General features: G+C 37.5%; 1 protein-coding gene across 3 annotated transcripts in view; it reads left to right on the top strand.

The window, feature by feature from the left end:
• gtf3c1 (general transcription factor IIIC subunit 1) overlaps nt 1-16,446 on the top strand; it is a 39,698-nt gene that overhangs the window by 6,564 nt on the left and 16,688 nt on the right. For all 3 annotated transcript variants that reach the window (XM_028451251.1, XM_028451244.1, XM_028451258.1), the window contains 18 exons: nt 1,600-1,715; nt 1,789-1,841; nt 1,929-2,263; nt 2,364-2,432; nt 6,562-6,680; nt 6,777-6,907; nt 7,003-7,156; nt 7,537-7,640; nt 10,143-10,276; nt 10,606-10,911; nt 10,992-11,137; nt 12,023-12,120; nt 12,210-12,306; nt 12,399-12,582; nt 12,678-12,774; nt 14,170-14,302; nt 14,405-14,492; nt 14,596-14,657. In XM_028451251.1, coding sequence (XP_028307052.1) covers nt 1,600-1,715; nt 1,789-1,841; nt 1,929-2,263; nt 2,364-2,432; nt 6,562-6,680; nt 6,777-6,907; nt 7,003-7,156; nt 7,537-7,640; nt 10,143-10,276; nt 10,606-10,911; nt 10,992-11,137; nt 12,023-12,120; nt 12,210-12,306; nt 12,399-12,582; nt 12,678-12,774; nt 14,170-14,302; nt 14,405-14,492; nt 14,596-14,657 — 2,426 coding nt within the window. The remainder of the gene's footprint in view (nt 1-1,599; nt 1,716-1,788; nt 1,842-1,928; nt 2,264-2,363; nt 2,433-6,561; nt 6,681-6,776; nt 6,908-7,002; nt 7,157-7,536; nt 7,641-10,142; nt 10,277-10,605; nt 10,912-10,991; nt 11,138-12,022; nt 12,121-12,209; nt 12,307-12,398; nt 12,583-12,677; nt 12,775-14,169; nt 14,303-14,404; nt 14,493-14,595; nt 14,658-16,446) is intronic.

The raw sequence follows: 16,446 nt of genomic DNA, 5'->3' as shown, positions 1-16,446 counted from the left end.
ATGTGAATAAATCTCTATAAAGTGATATTCACCTCTGGGTTAGACACCATCAGCCCCCGTGAAGCTGTACCAATATTGTCCGTCTGCGGCCAAAAATGGGCGTTTACGGAACGAGAACGCCCACCGCTTGTTCGGCTGCCAGATACGTAAAGAAAACAAGGTGGCGACACCTCCTGTCACTGTGGATGTATTTTTTAATATATATAGCAGAGGAAATAATAATACAAAGTTGATGTAAGAACAATATGTGTCCAGTTTAAAGTGGACAATAACTTCCTACACAGTTTTGAGACTGCTTTGAGTTATAAATTTACCAAATATAAAAACATTACAAACAAACAAATGTACTGAATGTCTAAACAGTAAAATACAAATGAACACAATATAATTTGAAGATATAAAACAAAGGTCGTTTTAATGAACAAGTTGACACTTTTAAGGCGGATGAAAAAACATTAAAACACTTAAATATTGCATTGAACAGTTTTCAATTTAAAAAAAAAAAAAAGTACAATAAAATTGCCCTAATTGTATATGCCCTACACTCCGCCTATCGGGGTTCCAGTGTAATATTTTCAGTGAAGGCTTCGAAAGATATGGACAAAATAAATAGCAGATAGTGACTAGTGAAGTGAGTGGGCACATTTTACAGTTACTACAGTATTTCACATTATTACTACTGATTAATGACAAGTACAGAGTCCGTAGATAGAGAACCCTTATTCATCCCACAGTGGGGAAATTTCAATGTTGCAGCGCATAGAGTACAGAAGAGGAATAAAAAAAGGAGCACTCAAACAGGATAAACAAGATAATTAAGATAATAATATAAACATGAAATATTAGGAATATATTGACTCTTTGTGCTTAAATATGTTACCTGAGGTATAGGCTATAAAACTATAATTGCGCTTAAGTATATGAGTACCAAGAGTACAGTATGCCATTAGCAGTAGGTTCAGACTTAAGTGTTTACAGTGATGCAGACTGTTTGTGTATTAGCAGCATAAGGACATGGACAGAATAAACAGCAGGTCAAGTGACTCGTGAATTGTCCTTGGAAACATTACTACAGTATTGCACAATATTTACTACAGAGATGAGTGACATGTATGGAGTAAGCTGTGTTCATTGATTATTGTAATAAGCAGTGATAATCCATTTCACTTTTACCGAAGTTACGGAAGTGATGTCATTCCTTCTTCTTTAATGCTTTCCGGCAGGCTGTACGCTAGGTTGCGCAATGCTGCCCCCCTCGATGTCGTTCCCACATAACTTCCTCTGATTGGTTGATAAAAAACTAACAGGAATGCCCATGGGGGCATTCTTGAGTTAAATTGGGAACGCCCAGCCGCAGACAGACCCTTCTCATTCTGTAAATATAATGTAATTTTGTTACAATAGATAAGTTATATGACTGTATTGTGAATTGTATTTGTGAAGGTTAGGGCAAAATTATTCATGGCGAAAAAACCCTCATAATTTAAAGTTTTTGTCCAATAAAAGTGGGTTCCTTGAAGCTAATGCACTACTGTGCAGGCAATAGGTAACAGTGGAACATTGCATTGATTTTTGTCTTTACATTTTCTTGAATTTCAGTTTTGTCTGCTGGTCCAAAGGGCATTGCTCAGAGGGATATCTCATTAAGGATGAACGTTGACAAACTGGAATCTCGCATGCTGTGTCGAAAGCTGATGAATGATGGCATGATCAAGGTACATCAGGTTTTATATTTATAATTAGTCACAAATGTCATTTTTATATGTGATGTTTGTTTTTCTTCTCCAGTGCTTTATGGAGGATGAGGGTCGACAAAGAACTGCTAAATATATCAGCCACAGGTTTGGACTTGAAAATGAGAATACACGACCTTGAGCTCCCATCATTCCATTGGTTTTTACCTATTATTTTCTTGTTTGATTTAACAGGTGGGTAGGTACCAGCGATAAACTCCAGCTTTTTGTTAAAGAGCAGGAGCGGAACAAGCTGCTGTACACCTCTACACCACAAATGATCAAAGCCCAACCCCCTCTCCCTTCAACACCACAAACTTCAAAACCGAAAGATAGGAGGAAAGTGAAATCTCCAGCTGCCAAAAAGAGGAAAAAGTCAAATTCAATTAACAATGAAGGAAAGGAGGAGATGCAAACGGATGAGGACGTTGTGTTGGAAGGGAAAAAAATAAATACAAGAGGAAAGAAAGCTGAAAATGACAATGAGGCAAATCCTGACACTCCTGTCCCAGTTGTCACACAAGTAGAATGTGAGTACTATTCAGAATCTTGAATAGACACAACTTTCTCAGCTGCTTTACAAAGTTGGAAGTTTATTAGTTTTTTACAGCGCTGTGTTGTGTTTCCCAGATGAACCCCCACCCTGCAGCATTTCCATCTCCCAGAACACCCAAGAGCCTGTGTTAAAATCTGCATTAGGTAATTCACACAGGGACATCCACACACTGACAGTCCACACTGCTCACAGCCTTTAACATGCAGTAGGCAACACAAATTCATATGAAGACAACTATAGTCATCCCTGTGTTGGCATTCACATGGCCTGCAAACTAAAAACGCCAATATGAATTTTAGATTTTGTGCTACAGGCCCTCTGTCTGATACAAACATCTTAACTGGCAATGGGTCTGCAATCTGTGCCAGAACCTAATTCTGATTTAAAAAAAAAAAAAAAGAAAAAGTTTTCTGCTGCCTTACATGGTAGCGCATAGTGTGCCGTGCATCCTACAATGAGCACTAGGCCGCACTGTACGCTGCTGAAATAGCACCCAAGAGTTAATGATTGCTCTGAAATCACAGTTCATCTCATTATTGTCTGCAAATAACTGTAGTTTATCACTAAAGTACAATTTCTATTCAGTAGAGACCCATTTCATGTGACGCATGCATACTAAATTAGGTGCATGCACGCGCAGACTTGGGGCAAAACAACCGGAGAACTGTATTGTACTAGGCAAACGATTGAAACACTTTTCTTTTCTTCTAAAAACAACATAATGCCATCGTGTTGCGTTGTTGATTGCACAAATAGGAGTACAAACAATCCAGGACTTAAACTTTACAACATACTGGCTGGTGGGCACCCTTTCCAGAGGAATAGCCGAGACTTATTTTTGCGTGCTATCAAACAGAGGCTGACAGCTGACGTATCTGACACACACACACAAACACACAGAGAGAGAGAGAGCGCTGAAACATTCCGGAAAAAGTAAAAATCAGCTGGTTTAGATAGAAATAAATGACATAAAGTTGCCAAATAACCACATTACGTTTGCTCAGAAGCGATCGTGTCAACGTAATCGCTGCTGAGGCGATGGTGAACGGGAGGGAACGGAGCGCTATCACCTTCTGGGTCCAGTAAAAAGTTTTTTTGGATTAATTAATTTCTTTATTTAAGTAGGGACAATACATATTAATGAACATTCCAAAAAATGTAAATATGCCAGATTGTAGCCAACGGCTAATTTCCATCTGCTGTCCCTAGACAGGCTGATGTAATAAAATGTTACACTTAACAATAAGACATGGCAAGACACAAAACAATATATAAAAAGATTACATACAGGACAAAAAAAAAAAAAAAAAAACATAGGGATCATAGAATACAGTAACATTTCATGTAAATGGAACACTGGGACCAGAACAACTACACACAAGAGAAAAGACAGGATGCCGTGGGGCCAAGAAATGTACAGGGGAAAGAAAAGCAGTTCACTTCCACATAGTCAGGGTTGGTCAGTCACAGGAGTGCAACAATAAATTTACATTATCATAATAATTTATTTAAAGTGCCACTGTGCATTGCAAAGAGCCCTGAATTGCCTTTTAATAAAAGAAATTAAAAAAATAAATAGTTATAATAATAAAAAAATATATATATTTAGAGTGCTGTAGTGCATTGCACACAGCCCTAATGTGCTTTGTCTCATATTTGTTTATTTATTTGAAGTGCTATAGTGCATTGCACACAGCCCTAAGGTGCTTCTTTCTAAGATTTTTTTTTTTTTTAATTTAAAGTGCTATAGTGTATTGCACACAGCCCTAATTTGCTTCTTTCTCCAATTATCATTATTCTTTTTTTTTTTAATTTAAAGTGCTACAGTGTATTGCACATAGCCCCAAGGTGCCTCTTTCTCCAATATCTGTACTTAAAGTGCAACAGTGCATTGCACGTAGCCCTAAGATGTACCATATAAATATTAGTTCAAATCACTTGTGGTCACAAGTCTGGGTTGATCCGAGCCACTCCTTTAAATGACTTTTAAAAGTGTTAAAGCTGGGGGCTTCCCTCACTGTGGTTGGTAAACTGTTCCACTGAACGCTGCCTTTGTAGGACAAGACGTTTTGACCAAAGGTAGTTTTTCTCGCAGGCACCTGACAGTCACCCCTGCTTATGGCCCTAGTGGTCCTCGAGGCAGTCTTCATGTATTTAATGTAATTATTAAGAGGCGGTGGAGCCAACCCATGTAAGCTCTTATAAATAAAACTTACATTTTTGAATTTTATGAAGTTCTCAAAGCTCAGTAGATTATACTTTGAAAGAATACTGCAATGGTGGTATGTAGATGGTTTTTTGTCTAGAATTTTCAAAGCTTTTTTTATAAAGCCTCTCAATTGGTTTTAGAATTGTTACACCTGTCAGAGACCAGCTGGTTATACAGTGACCATACAAAGCTGTAAATGGACTGATATGCAGACGTGAGACAGTGAGGACGAGACTTAATGTAGAGATCCATTGAAATTGATCAGAATACGCGGAAATATACGTAGGAGTGTAACGATACACAAAAATGAGGTCATGGTTCGGTTCATTTTCGGTTCAGTATGGAACAAAATGCAAAACATAAATTTACTTGTTTATTCGAAACTTTAGTAAACCAACAATGTATTTAACATTATACAGAATATGAAAATAAAGTTTAAAAAAATACAATACTTGTAAAGTGCTGCCTGATAATAATATTCTCAAACAAAGAATACATCAAATATTGTAGAAATAAGCTCACAGCTTGTTAATGGCTTTTAACAAACAAAAAGTACAGCACAGATCCAGCATGTAGCCCTTGGTTTAGACCTTCATATTTTATGCCAGAAAAATTTACTTGTCCACATTGTCTGCAGTAAGTGCAGATCTGCTGACCGTTGCAAATGCAAAACATAAATTTGCTTGTTCATTAAAAACTTTTGTAAACCAACAATGTATTTAACATTATACAGAATATGAAAATAAAGTAAAAAAAAAAAATAATAATAATAATGTACTGTTGTAAAGTGCTGCCTGGTAATAATAATATTCTCAAACAAAAAATACATAAAATATGATTTAAAAACGATAAGCTGCTCACAACTTGTTAACAGCTTTTATCCGCTGCTATAAAGACTCTGATGGCAGTTGTTATATCTTTGGCCAGATCTGAATTGCTAGGCAGAGGCTGCTTGAATGCCGAAGTCAGCTGCGTTTGCACTAAGGTCGTTTTCTTTCTTGTCGCAGTGATATTCGCACTTGGGTGGTGCCGTTTCAAGTGAGTTAGCATGTTCGTCGTGTTCCCAGAAAAAACATACCCGATCTCAGCTGAACAATGTCGGCACACTGCCCTCATTTTATCCACTGGTCTTTCTCCGTTGCAGTATTTCACCAGGAAGCCGAAGTGTTCCTAAGCAGGGAACTTTATCGACAGGGTAGGGTCCTCCAGCTCTGTTTTCTCATCTTGTACCAAAACAGTTCAATACAAATACATGTATTGTTACACCCTAAATTATAAGCATCTAGAGACTTAATGCTTTTAGGTTGTTTTTAGTCTATACACTGGGTTTTTCTATCAGATATGTACAAATGTCTGGCCATTGAACATTGGGCCAGGAGCGCACATCAGATGACCACTTGTTTTCAGGAATGCTGTATGGGTCCTGCAATCGTTCACCTGTGACTTAAAGTGAGTTTCCTTAAATAAGCAGCTGCGTGACAAGCTTTCTACATACTTCGAACAATTTTGGGGCCTTAACAGCGGTTCATTCGTTGCCATTTTTCAATTTTTCAAGCATCACATATGTAAACAAAATGGTTTCTCCATCGAGTATGCGTGCCCACGTCAGTCACATGTCTTATGTTTGTACACATTGAAATGGGTCTATTGGAAAATTGCATATTTTACATGTTCTTTTAAAAATATTGAAAAATCTGCAGAAGTTAAACTCATACATAGTATTGTTTTTAAGCACTTTTAAGGTCAATTTAATCCCAAATGTACACATACACATGTGCTTTCAATCCTAAATAATAATCCCCCATTAATTATATTTTTATTAATATTGTATGCTACATTACAACTACAACTACTACCATACTATCCTTTTTTTGAGTGTGTTTAATTAATTGATTAGCTTTAAATATTTAAAACATTTTTAACTTGTTTTTTGTGCTTACAAATGCGACCAATTGCTCATGTGTCGTTTCATTACAATATATTGTTTGGTTTATTTGTTCCATTCACGCTGTTCTTTTTTGTTTTGCTTTCATTCTCTGCATTGAACCTTCTTCCTTGTGAAGAAAAGGAACAGCCCAGCTCAACTTGTTCTACATCTTTACCTTCATCTGAAGTATCAAATGCAACTGAAGACCCAAGAGAAAATCAGCTTGTCATTGTTGAAAAAGTTGAAGAATTTACGGTGGGTGTGACGAGATCAATGGTTTTGGTTGTCTCGTGATCAGAGTAAATCATAATAATAAGAAGTGAAGGTAATGGCTCTGTTCTTCTCCTTCAGTCACCCACCGGTAATTTCCCAAAGTATCACAAGGTCACGGAGCGCTCCCATGAGACGTATCGCCTGCTGAGAAGGAAGAACCTGATAGTTGAGGCCGTCCACAGCCAGAAAGTCCTTGAGAGTATCTTTCCGTCAGTTTGTCTTTAACATTGATATTCTTAAACAACTTCAACACACTTTGAAAGTGGAGGGAAGTTTTATTATGTTTTTTCTTTTTTCCAAAAAGTCTACAGAAGCTGATCCACGATGAGGAGAAGCAGTATGGATTTAGTACGAGGTGCTGCAAAAAGACTTTAACACGCATCGTCCAGTCTCTGTGCAGGGAAGGCTTGCTTAAGATTTACACGACCACCGTCATTCAGGATGGGATCAGCAAGAAGGTGTGTTCACAGTAAACTTACACTTTATATGCTATATATAAGTCCGCATGTCACACAGACAGAGGAAATTTAGTTGTTAACAGAACTTAAGTGATTTATGGAAATCGAATATAAAAACACTGTCATGAGGTTTCTTTATCAATGTGAGGCTGGATCACAGACCTTAGCTAACTGCAATTCAATATTATTTGATCGTTTTAGTACCCCTGAAGTTTTTCTTTTATAAAACAAACAAAACATGCATCTCTGGGACATTTTAATCCCTCCTTTGTTTTCTGAATATGTTTTTGGTTTTTACTCATTAACAAAAATATTTAGTACTTCTGTGAACCTTCAAAGTTTTTCCACTTTCTCATTATTGTGTTGCTTTATACACACAGGTTGAGATGATAACTCATCCCTCTATTAAGCCAAATGATGACTTGGTCGCCCAGGTTATTGAGCAGGTTCGGTTCAAGATCACCACTTCCTCCTCAGTTGTTCAGTGAGTAGAAAATATTAAAATATAATAATCAATTACCTAGATTTTAATCACACTTTCTGATTGATGATCATTGATTAATCATTGAGATTTAAGTTTGTTTATTTTTTTTAAAAAAAGAGAAAAATCTGCACTTCTGAACCCTTCCTCTGCTAAATGTGAGCCAAGGTATTCAGTTTGTTGTGGAGTATATTCTTAGATATCTGTTAAAGCCTGGCCTACAGATCTGCGGGTTCTTGTTAAATTAATCCAAACCATTCTTTCACTCTTCCAGTGATGTTGCTAGGTACGCGTCCTGTGTCCCTGATGCATAAAAATCTGAAAGGACTCACTAAATCCACTATCCGTGCATCCCAGGGACGCACCTCATTTTTCCCATGAAAAACGACACATTGTGAAACACAACTTATGTTTAAAATCACAGTAACTAGCAAAAAAAAACAAGCCGTCAGTGGACCCCTTTATGCATTAACTTAGCGCAGACATGATCCCCTTGTGTACATGCTAGTTTAGCCGCTACAACAACAACTAGCCAGTTAACGTGGATTTCATTTCAAAATGTTTCCTGGGACCGCTTATTAAGTGCACCGCCCTCCCCCCAAAAGCTCCATTCATTTTTTGTGTAGCGCCGCGGGACTCCGTGAGAACGTGATCAGCTTAAATCATCTTCCCCTGCTAAGTGTTTGAACTGTTAACTGGCTAACTAAGAATAACTCAGTCCGTGTTGTCCTTTAATTCTTTTTATTCCAGCCATTTGTCCGTGTCTATAGGTACACATTAACAGTCAGCAAGCTACCTCAAGTACAATAGTTTCTATGGGAACTTCCGGTTTACAAAATAAAAGTTTGTTGGAACAACGTTATTAGAATGTTACATTCTAACAACATCTCATCAGAGCTACAGAAGGTAGGATAATTGAAATTAGGTTTATTTAAACTAAGTTGATCAAAACTTAATCATTAAACTTGCTCAGATTCAGTAAACCATTGATCCCTGAGAAGAAATTGGGTGACATTAATGCTGTTCTCATACATCTTTATATGACATATAAATAATTAAAAAGGAGCAGTCAGAATAATCCATGTCACTACAATTTATATCTACCTTTTAATTGTGTCTCCCTTAATTTTTGGCATAATTTTTTGTTTATTATGATTTTTTTTATTTTTTTTATTGGTATTTATTTTGTTTTCTCATAGGATTTAAAAACTAATCTTTTCTTTAAAAAATTATAAATGTTTCTTTAAAAATGGAATTAAAAAAATTTATGTGGAAAACAGAATTTGGGAAAAAATAAAACGAAATTTGGGAAAAAATAAAACAGATTTTATATGGCCCTAGGTCAAAGATACAAACTTCTTAGTAGTACACAGTGATGTTGTTAGGTACAATACATTGTGATCAACAACTTGTGTTTAAAATCACGGTAACTAGCAAAAGAAACCTAGCCGTCAGCGGACCCCTTTACGCATTGACTCAGCGCAGCCATGATCCCCTTGAGTAAATGCTAGTTTTGCTGCTACAACAACAACTAGCCAGTTAACTAACTGCTTACAATACACCACAAACATATCTGCATCATTTTATTTTTCTCAACAGATTTTGCACTGTGTTAGTTAAGTTAAATTTTTGTGCTTTAAGTTTCATAGTGATTGTCTCAGTTAATTTGATTTAGTTGATCTTCAGAAAAGAAGATTCTGGTCTTATTATGGTGTTAATTTATTTTTTGACAATCAACATCACTGCTCTTCTATATGTCATCTTTGTCTTTTGCACCTCTGCACAAAGTACAAATCTTTTACAAAAGTTTTCAAATGTTCCAAAATACAATGGTTACCATGAAGCAATAAGAGCTTTTTCACTGGACTTTCAGGAACAAAAGAAAACCAATGAAAATAAACATCACAATTATGCACATCATGCACTGAAATGAAAAATTTTGGCCGAAACCTAAATCTGAGGATGAGAACACCACGATTGAAAACCAAAACACTAAAAGAAATGATTATGCCAGTTATTAGTACCAATCAATGTATCGTGATACGGCCGCTCCGGTGAGGTTGCTGGCCCGTATCCTGACGAGCACGTATTGGTGCATCACTACTCACAACATATGTGTCCTGACAAAACTTTAGGCTCATGATTTAGCACCAATCCCTGACAGTTGGATAGCCAAACTAGGAAGCTTTTTTTTTCCCAGTGAACATGGCCTAATTTTTTTCTGGTGCCTGAGGCTTTACACCACTGCATCCAATGGTTTTGTCACATTTGGCGATGTAAGGTTTGATTGCAGGTGTTGGACCATGGAAACCCATTCAGTGAAGCTCCGTTTCTGAGTGCATTTAGCTAATGAATAATCAGCCGTTTAATTCTTTGCAAATCAACAGATTAACAGAACTGCTGAATCTGCTTGTTTGGAGGACTTTACCAATACTAAGCAATGTATTTTAACTGCTGCTGTATTCTCTGTTTCTCTTACTTCTGCCTTGCTCTTCAATCACTCAGTCAGCAGCCCATTGAGGAGAAACACACAGAACAAGAAAAAGAATCAGAGGATGTGATCACTGCAAAAACACAAAGGAGCAGGGCCGAGAGAAGGAAAGCATTCTTTAAAGAGGACAACTTCAAGCCTGTGAAAGGTGCAATTACCTCCCCATACAAAGATGATAAAGAGCCATTAAGTCTCATCAGTAGTTTAATTTTCTCTAGCATGACTGATGAAGACTTCAGTTAAATAAGGAGTAACAGCAATCAAATTATGTGCTTCATGTTTCATGAAAGAGATCACATATCATTTATATGCTGCTGTTTTCTAATGCCTAAGGCAAAACAACTTAATTGAATTATTTGATCAATTTAAATTAATGTTGTAATCTCAGTGACAAAATCAAAAATGTGTCATCTTTTTGTTGTCTTTAAACATCTGGTCTTTTTACTTTGCTGTGGTGTTTTGTGGCTACTCTGACAGTCCCAGGAATGAGCAGAAACCTTGGCTACCAACCCAAGATGCATCGTCTGCGCGTTATTCACACCTTCCTCTGGTACATCATCTACGGGCACCCACTCTTGCAAAAATGCACCAAGTCAAAGTCTGCCAGTCCAACACCAGCTGAACAGAGTCCGAAAAATACAGATGCCTCCACGTCTGTAGAAACTCCATCCCCTGACAATAGCAGCAGTGGCTTCGTGGACCAGAAACCTCACACAGACTTGTATGCCCTTTTGGAGGATGAGAACAAATCAATATATGAGTCAACACCCAAAAATTCACAGGGTAAGAAATAGATGTTCATTTAGCAACAGAAAACACTGTTCCTGTGTTTGACTGCATTGTTCCTTCTCCTTTTTCCTCAGTGTTCACAGATGATGACTCTTGGAAGAGATTTGTCCCTCCAGTTCGTGTAGTCAAGGACTATGGTAGAGGCTGGGCTATGGTGGGAGACTTGCTGCTCTGCATGCCTCTCTCTGTCTTCATTCAGATCATACAGATCAACTACAAGGTGAACCTCATGTCATTCAGTTAATGAGAGTCTGAAAACAAGATTTACATACCATACACCTTTTTCAAAATAGTATGCAAATCATATTTGTCTCTGATTTTACTATATGGTCAATGCAAGTGATTCTGTTTATATTACAAGTCGTCAAGTTTGCGTATAATTGAACAAACCTCCCAATGATAACCATTTTTTTTTTTTCAAAAATAAAAATTACACAATGGATTTCTTACTATATTATCGATTTTGAACTGATTGGTCATTTGATGAATTTGCAGCATTAGAAGTTCATATTTAAAAAATATTTTTAACATGCCTCTTTGATATAACCTTCATAATCCCTTATATCCATGGACTGTGGGAGTTTTTTTTGGAGATTTTTATGCTTGTTCATGCACAAGGCCTAAATAAGCTCACAGAGCATCTGTGTTGATGTTAACTGCCTCCCATCCTTATAGATCTTATGCTTTAGGATTATCAAAGGTTCTCAATAGGGTTGACATTAGGCGACGATGCCCCCCCCAATGAGTTTCCCTCCTTTTAGGCCCCAAAGCAGCCAATGATAGAGAGGTATTATTTGCAGCACGAGATGCTGCATTGTTATTCATGAAGGTGATTTTGCTACGTAAAGTTGTTTTTCCTTTCAGATGCTGACACACTCTTTGCTCTTCATTGCTGTAGTTCTTCTTCCAGTAGACTAGATGCAGCAAAGGGATGTTCTTTCCTCCTACATATCAGCAAAAGATGTGTGTGTGTGGTGTAGCATAGACTGTTAATTTTTTAAAAAAGAATGCCATGATGATAATGACTAATAATTGCTAGTTTCAGATTGGCACAAGTTTTTGCACTTTAAAAAGGAAAAGTCTTATGTGGGCTTAAACTCTACAGGTTGATGGACTGCAGCAATATCTTGACGACCCTCTGAAGCAACATTATCTCCTTCGAACTCTGCCTGCAAAAATGAGAAGACAGTTGCTTTATAAACGGTGATTTTCTTGTCGTCACACGTGTGCTTGTGCTTCTCAATATAGCCCCAGCCTGTAACCTTATTTTTGTGACTGTGTGTGTTTTGTAGAAGATACATATATTCATTTCATGAAAACCTGATGAGGTTGGCTTATATGGGTCTTCTGCAGTTTAGTCCTCGAGAGAAGTTCATGGATAAGGAGCAGGTACAGTCAAACCTTTGATGTCCTCTTGTGGCATTGCTAGTGTACGACATTTGGGGTTTTATGTCAATCAATTTTTTTCTTCATTGTTGCAGACCTGTGTGTACGTCAAACAAAAAACCACTATTGTTGACACGACCAACGCTGAGCCACACTACTGGCTAATCACAGAGTTACCGGACAAACCGTTCGAGCGGCGTCACTACACACTGAGAACAACAGAGGATGTAGAAAACTTTTGGTTCGACCTAATGTGTGTCTGCCTGAATACTCCACTTGGTAAACACAACCCTGCACTCACTCACACATACAGCACCATTTCATTATCTGACAAAGTGCCAAAATGGATTTGTTTTTCTGGGGTTTTTTTGTAGGTGTAATTCGTGGCAAGAGAAATGTCTCAGAAGATGAACCTGCTCCTTCCTTTGTTAAGGAACGCAACGTCTTTGTGGGAATAGCACACCTGCTCAAGTAGGTGGAGAGGATATCTTATTGGAAAAATATGATTGTATTAATCCAATTAACAATAACTGTACCTAATCAAAGAAGGAGCACAATCTTGGTCTGAATATTACCAATAAGGCCGTCCTTCAAAGATCTGAACATGTTGAAAAAGTAAATGTGTTTGTTCTTTAATAGTTTAAAGTAAACTAAGCTTTCTTTAAAATGACCATGTTTTACAATCTTTGTACTTTTCCATTGTTATGTCTACGTGTTCATCTCATAAAAAGCCAATCCTTAGTGGAGGGTAAAGTTAGGGAGGCACTGTTGTTTCGTTAAGGAGTAACTAAACCCCTACTTTCTGCTGACCTGCCACTAGTGGGTTAATTTAAAAACTGCATTGATTATGGGCATTACTCCTTACGCCAAGTAAGACATGCCCACTTAGGTAGCACTGCATCTGTTATCAACTACACAGCTGTTATCAACTACTACACCCACAACTCTATTTTCACTGGCGTTCCAGCCCCTGCTCATGGCTAAGCAGGGGCTGGAACACCACCTCACACTACACACACAGGAAGATACACATGCACAACAAGAACTACACGCACATCCGCGTAAACGCAGAGACAGACGGGAATACACACATGATGTCTGTGCATACACACATAGCTTGATGAACCTTGAGCGTGTAATCTGTTCTTTGGAGAACCTCTCCGCAGCAGAGGATGGAACAAGCTGCTCAGATGCTCAGAGAGCATTGTTGAGCTGTGATTGGAGGAAACCTTCCTCCCTCCTCCCAGCTTTTATAAGAGAGGCGGTGCAAACAGTGAAAGTTGGTGACGCTCGATGGTTACGATAATCTGTCTCAGCCAATAGCAAAATTCAATTGTAGTGGCGGGCGTTCAACCCATAGAGGCCAGTGACTGACATTTTACAACTAAAAATGCAAAATTAAAATACTTTTACTAGGATGTTAAAAGTTTGAATACGATCAAATCAGCAGCACTACTTAGTACCCAAATACACATGTATTCAGCAGAAAAAAGTAGGTTTGGGTTTTAATAACTCTTTAAGCAATTAGCAAAACATAGTCTTTTTTTCTCCCTGCCTTCAAGGCGTGACCCTTACAATTAGCTTTGCTTTAGTCATTAAAGCACCTCTATAGAAGGCCAGGGCTACATTATAGTCTCCATAGGTTTCCTTGTAGCTGTCGCACAGTAAGAAGGACATCACAAGTTAAAAAGTTAATAAGTTGGGTAAGGTGGATTTCAATTTGAATTTACTTTATTTTTCTAAGAAGTGGGAAATATAATGAATCCCAATGCTGTGATTTAAGAAACATTTGTATTTTTTTCTGCTGTTTTTTTTCCCTTTATTTCCATATTTTTGAATTAACGTCCTGTTTGTGTGTTCACACAGGGGCAGTCGTGAAGTGTGCGATGACGGGTCAATACCAGGGGATGGTAAAGGAGCCGGAGGTCTGGACTCTAATTTCTTTGGTCATCTTAAACGTAATTGGCTGTGGACCAGTCACCTACTCTCTGTTAAAAAGGTATGTACACAAACATAGACTTAATACATGCATGTCATGTACAGATAGAAACAAATTGAAAACTGAGGGTTGTGTGCTTTTGTTTTTGTTGTTTTTTTTAAGGCTCCAACTGGATCAGAGGCACTAGAGACTAAAATCAGGCTGAAAAGTCTGCTGAGTAAAAATGCTCTCAGGCTTGCACTGACTGCTGGTAAGCTGCACACATTTACTGCTATGACACATTTGAGACTCTTCTACAAATAAAGTTAGATTTATTGGCAAAATGTATTATTATTTTTTTTTTTTAACTACAGGAGGATCAGCTAAGCCTCGCTTTGTGACACCCAAAAAAACACTGCTACTAGGAAATGTTGAGGTATGTCCAGAAAGCTCCTTATGGTTTGGGATGAGATGCTGACCCCCTGCTTGAGTGTGTGTTTTACCTGCTACATGTTTTGTATCCACTACAGTCCAAAATGAAGTATGATATGAATTGAAATTTCTAAAAGGATCTTAGTTAATGTGTGTGGGTAGTAGGGCTGGTTATCGATTCAAATTTCCCAAATCCATTCGATTCACAATGGGCTCGAATTGATTCTTGATTCAATTTACGATTCACTTTTGATTGATTTTCGATTGAGTTAGGGATATCACACAGTGCCAAGTTTACTTGGATATGGAAGACATTCTTATTAGAACTAATGATGCAAATAGTAGAAACTACAGCTGTATCTTGGTGCATTAGTAAATCTATGAATATTTACATTAATAATTGAACCTCATGCTACATTAATCATTTACGTTTAAACATGACCTGAGCAGAACAAAATTGCAATGACTTAAATCAATTTAAAGCACAGGGTAGGCTGTGTAAATAAAGTGGCAACAGACACATTGTAAACTCAAGACATTCTCATTCCTTTGAGTTTCACAAAGGTTTTGTGCTAATGTTCCAGTGGCTTCACAACAAATCTAACTGTAATAAGAGACACAACCATAAAAATAAATAAATGATTGTAAATAAAAGCAAACATCCAGAAATGAAAACGATTCTGATTTGTCTTAAAGTGTAATAAGTCAGGTCTTTGGTAAATGTAAGAAAATACTTTTAAATTCCTGTGAACAGTAAACTTGAACAACTATCCATGGCCATGAAGGCATCATGTTTACGTACAGCTTTCTCTGACAATGTGCGTCTTGTTTACATGTGTTCTGAGTGTTGATTGGCTGGAAGGCTGGTGAATAGGCGGGCATAAGCAGGAAAAGAGTAACAGTGTGTCAACACATTCCGTTCACACAGGGATGTGTGAATGAATGACGGTGTTAGATGGTTCTGTGTGTGTATGATTGTTTATCTTTAGCATCGACTAATGTCTACAGGTTACTACGGCCTCCATTAAAGCCTGTAAAGCTGTGATAACAGCACCAATCACGTCCTTACAAAACCTTTTGGGCAGAGCTGCGGTACGTGCCCTCCCCACCCCCTCCCCCCTAGCAGTGTGAAGCGCCGCACGACTAATCTACACGCAGCAAGATGTAATAAAAAGTTTGATTCCAGGTTTTGATGAATCAATATCGGGCTATACAAAGGAGAATCGATTCAAATCCATTGAGTGATTTTTTTTAAACCCAGTTTTAGTGGGTAGGAGTGTCCTGACACCACTTTTTCACTTCCGATAGGATATTGTAGCTTTCAGTCTTGGCCGACTGCTATCGATACGATATCAGCATGCATCATACATAGTTTTATTACAAATTAATAAAAATAATAAATTAGAAGATCCTTGAAAAATAGCTTAAATAAATCCAATAAAAACAATGTAATTTATATCAGAAATTATGCAGGGTGATATAATTTGCTACTCATTCTTTCGCTGATATCGGACGGATATTCGTATCTTATCTTACTTGTGGGTGCTCTTTGATGGCCTGTTCAATGTGTATTAAGGCTGTAGAGATGGGGGTTTACTTGGAGACTTGCAGACAAAAGCACAACTTCTTCGTGCCTTATGTTCAGTGATGAGTTTAAAAGCTTGACGCACAATTCTGCTCCAACAGCAGTCACTCTTACAATTTTACAACAAAATAGGCTGAATTGAAATACTGAAATGTCAAGAGTTGGACAAGAATCAATTAACAAAACTACTCCATTAAATACATTTGTT

The sequence above is a fragment of the Gouania willdenowi genome, chromosome 1, assembly GCF_900634775.1.
Source record: "Gouania willdenowi chromosome 1, fGouWil2.1, whole genome shotgun sequence".
Lineage (NCBI taxonomy): Eukaryota > Metazoa > Chordata > Actinopteri > Blenniiformes > Gobiesocidae > Gouania > Gouania willdenowi.
Note: the sequence above shows the minus strand (reverse complement) of the source record. Positions and strands in the feature narration are given on the sequence as shown.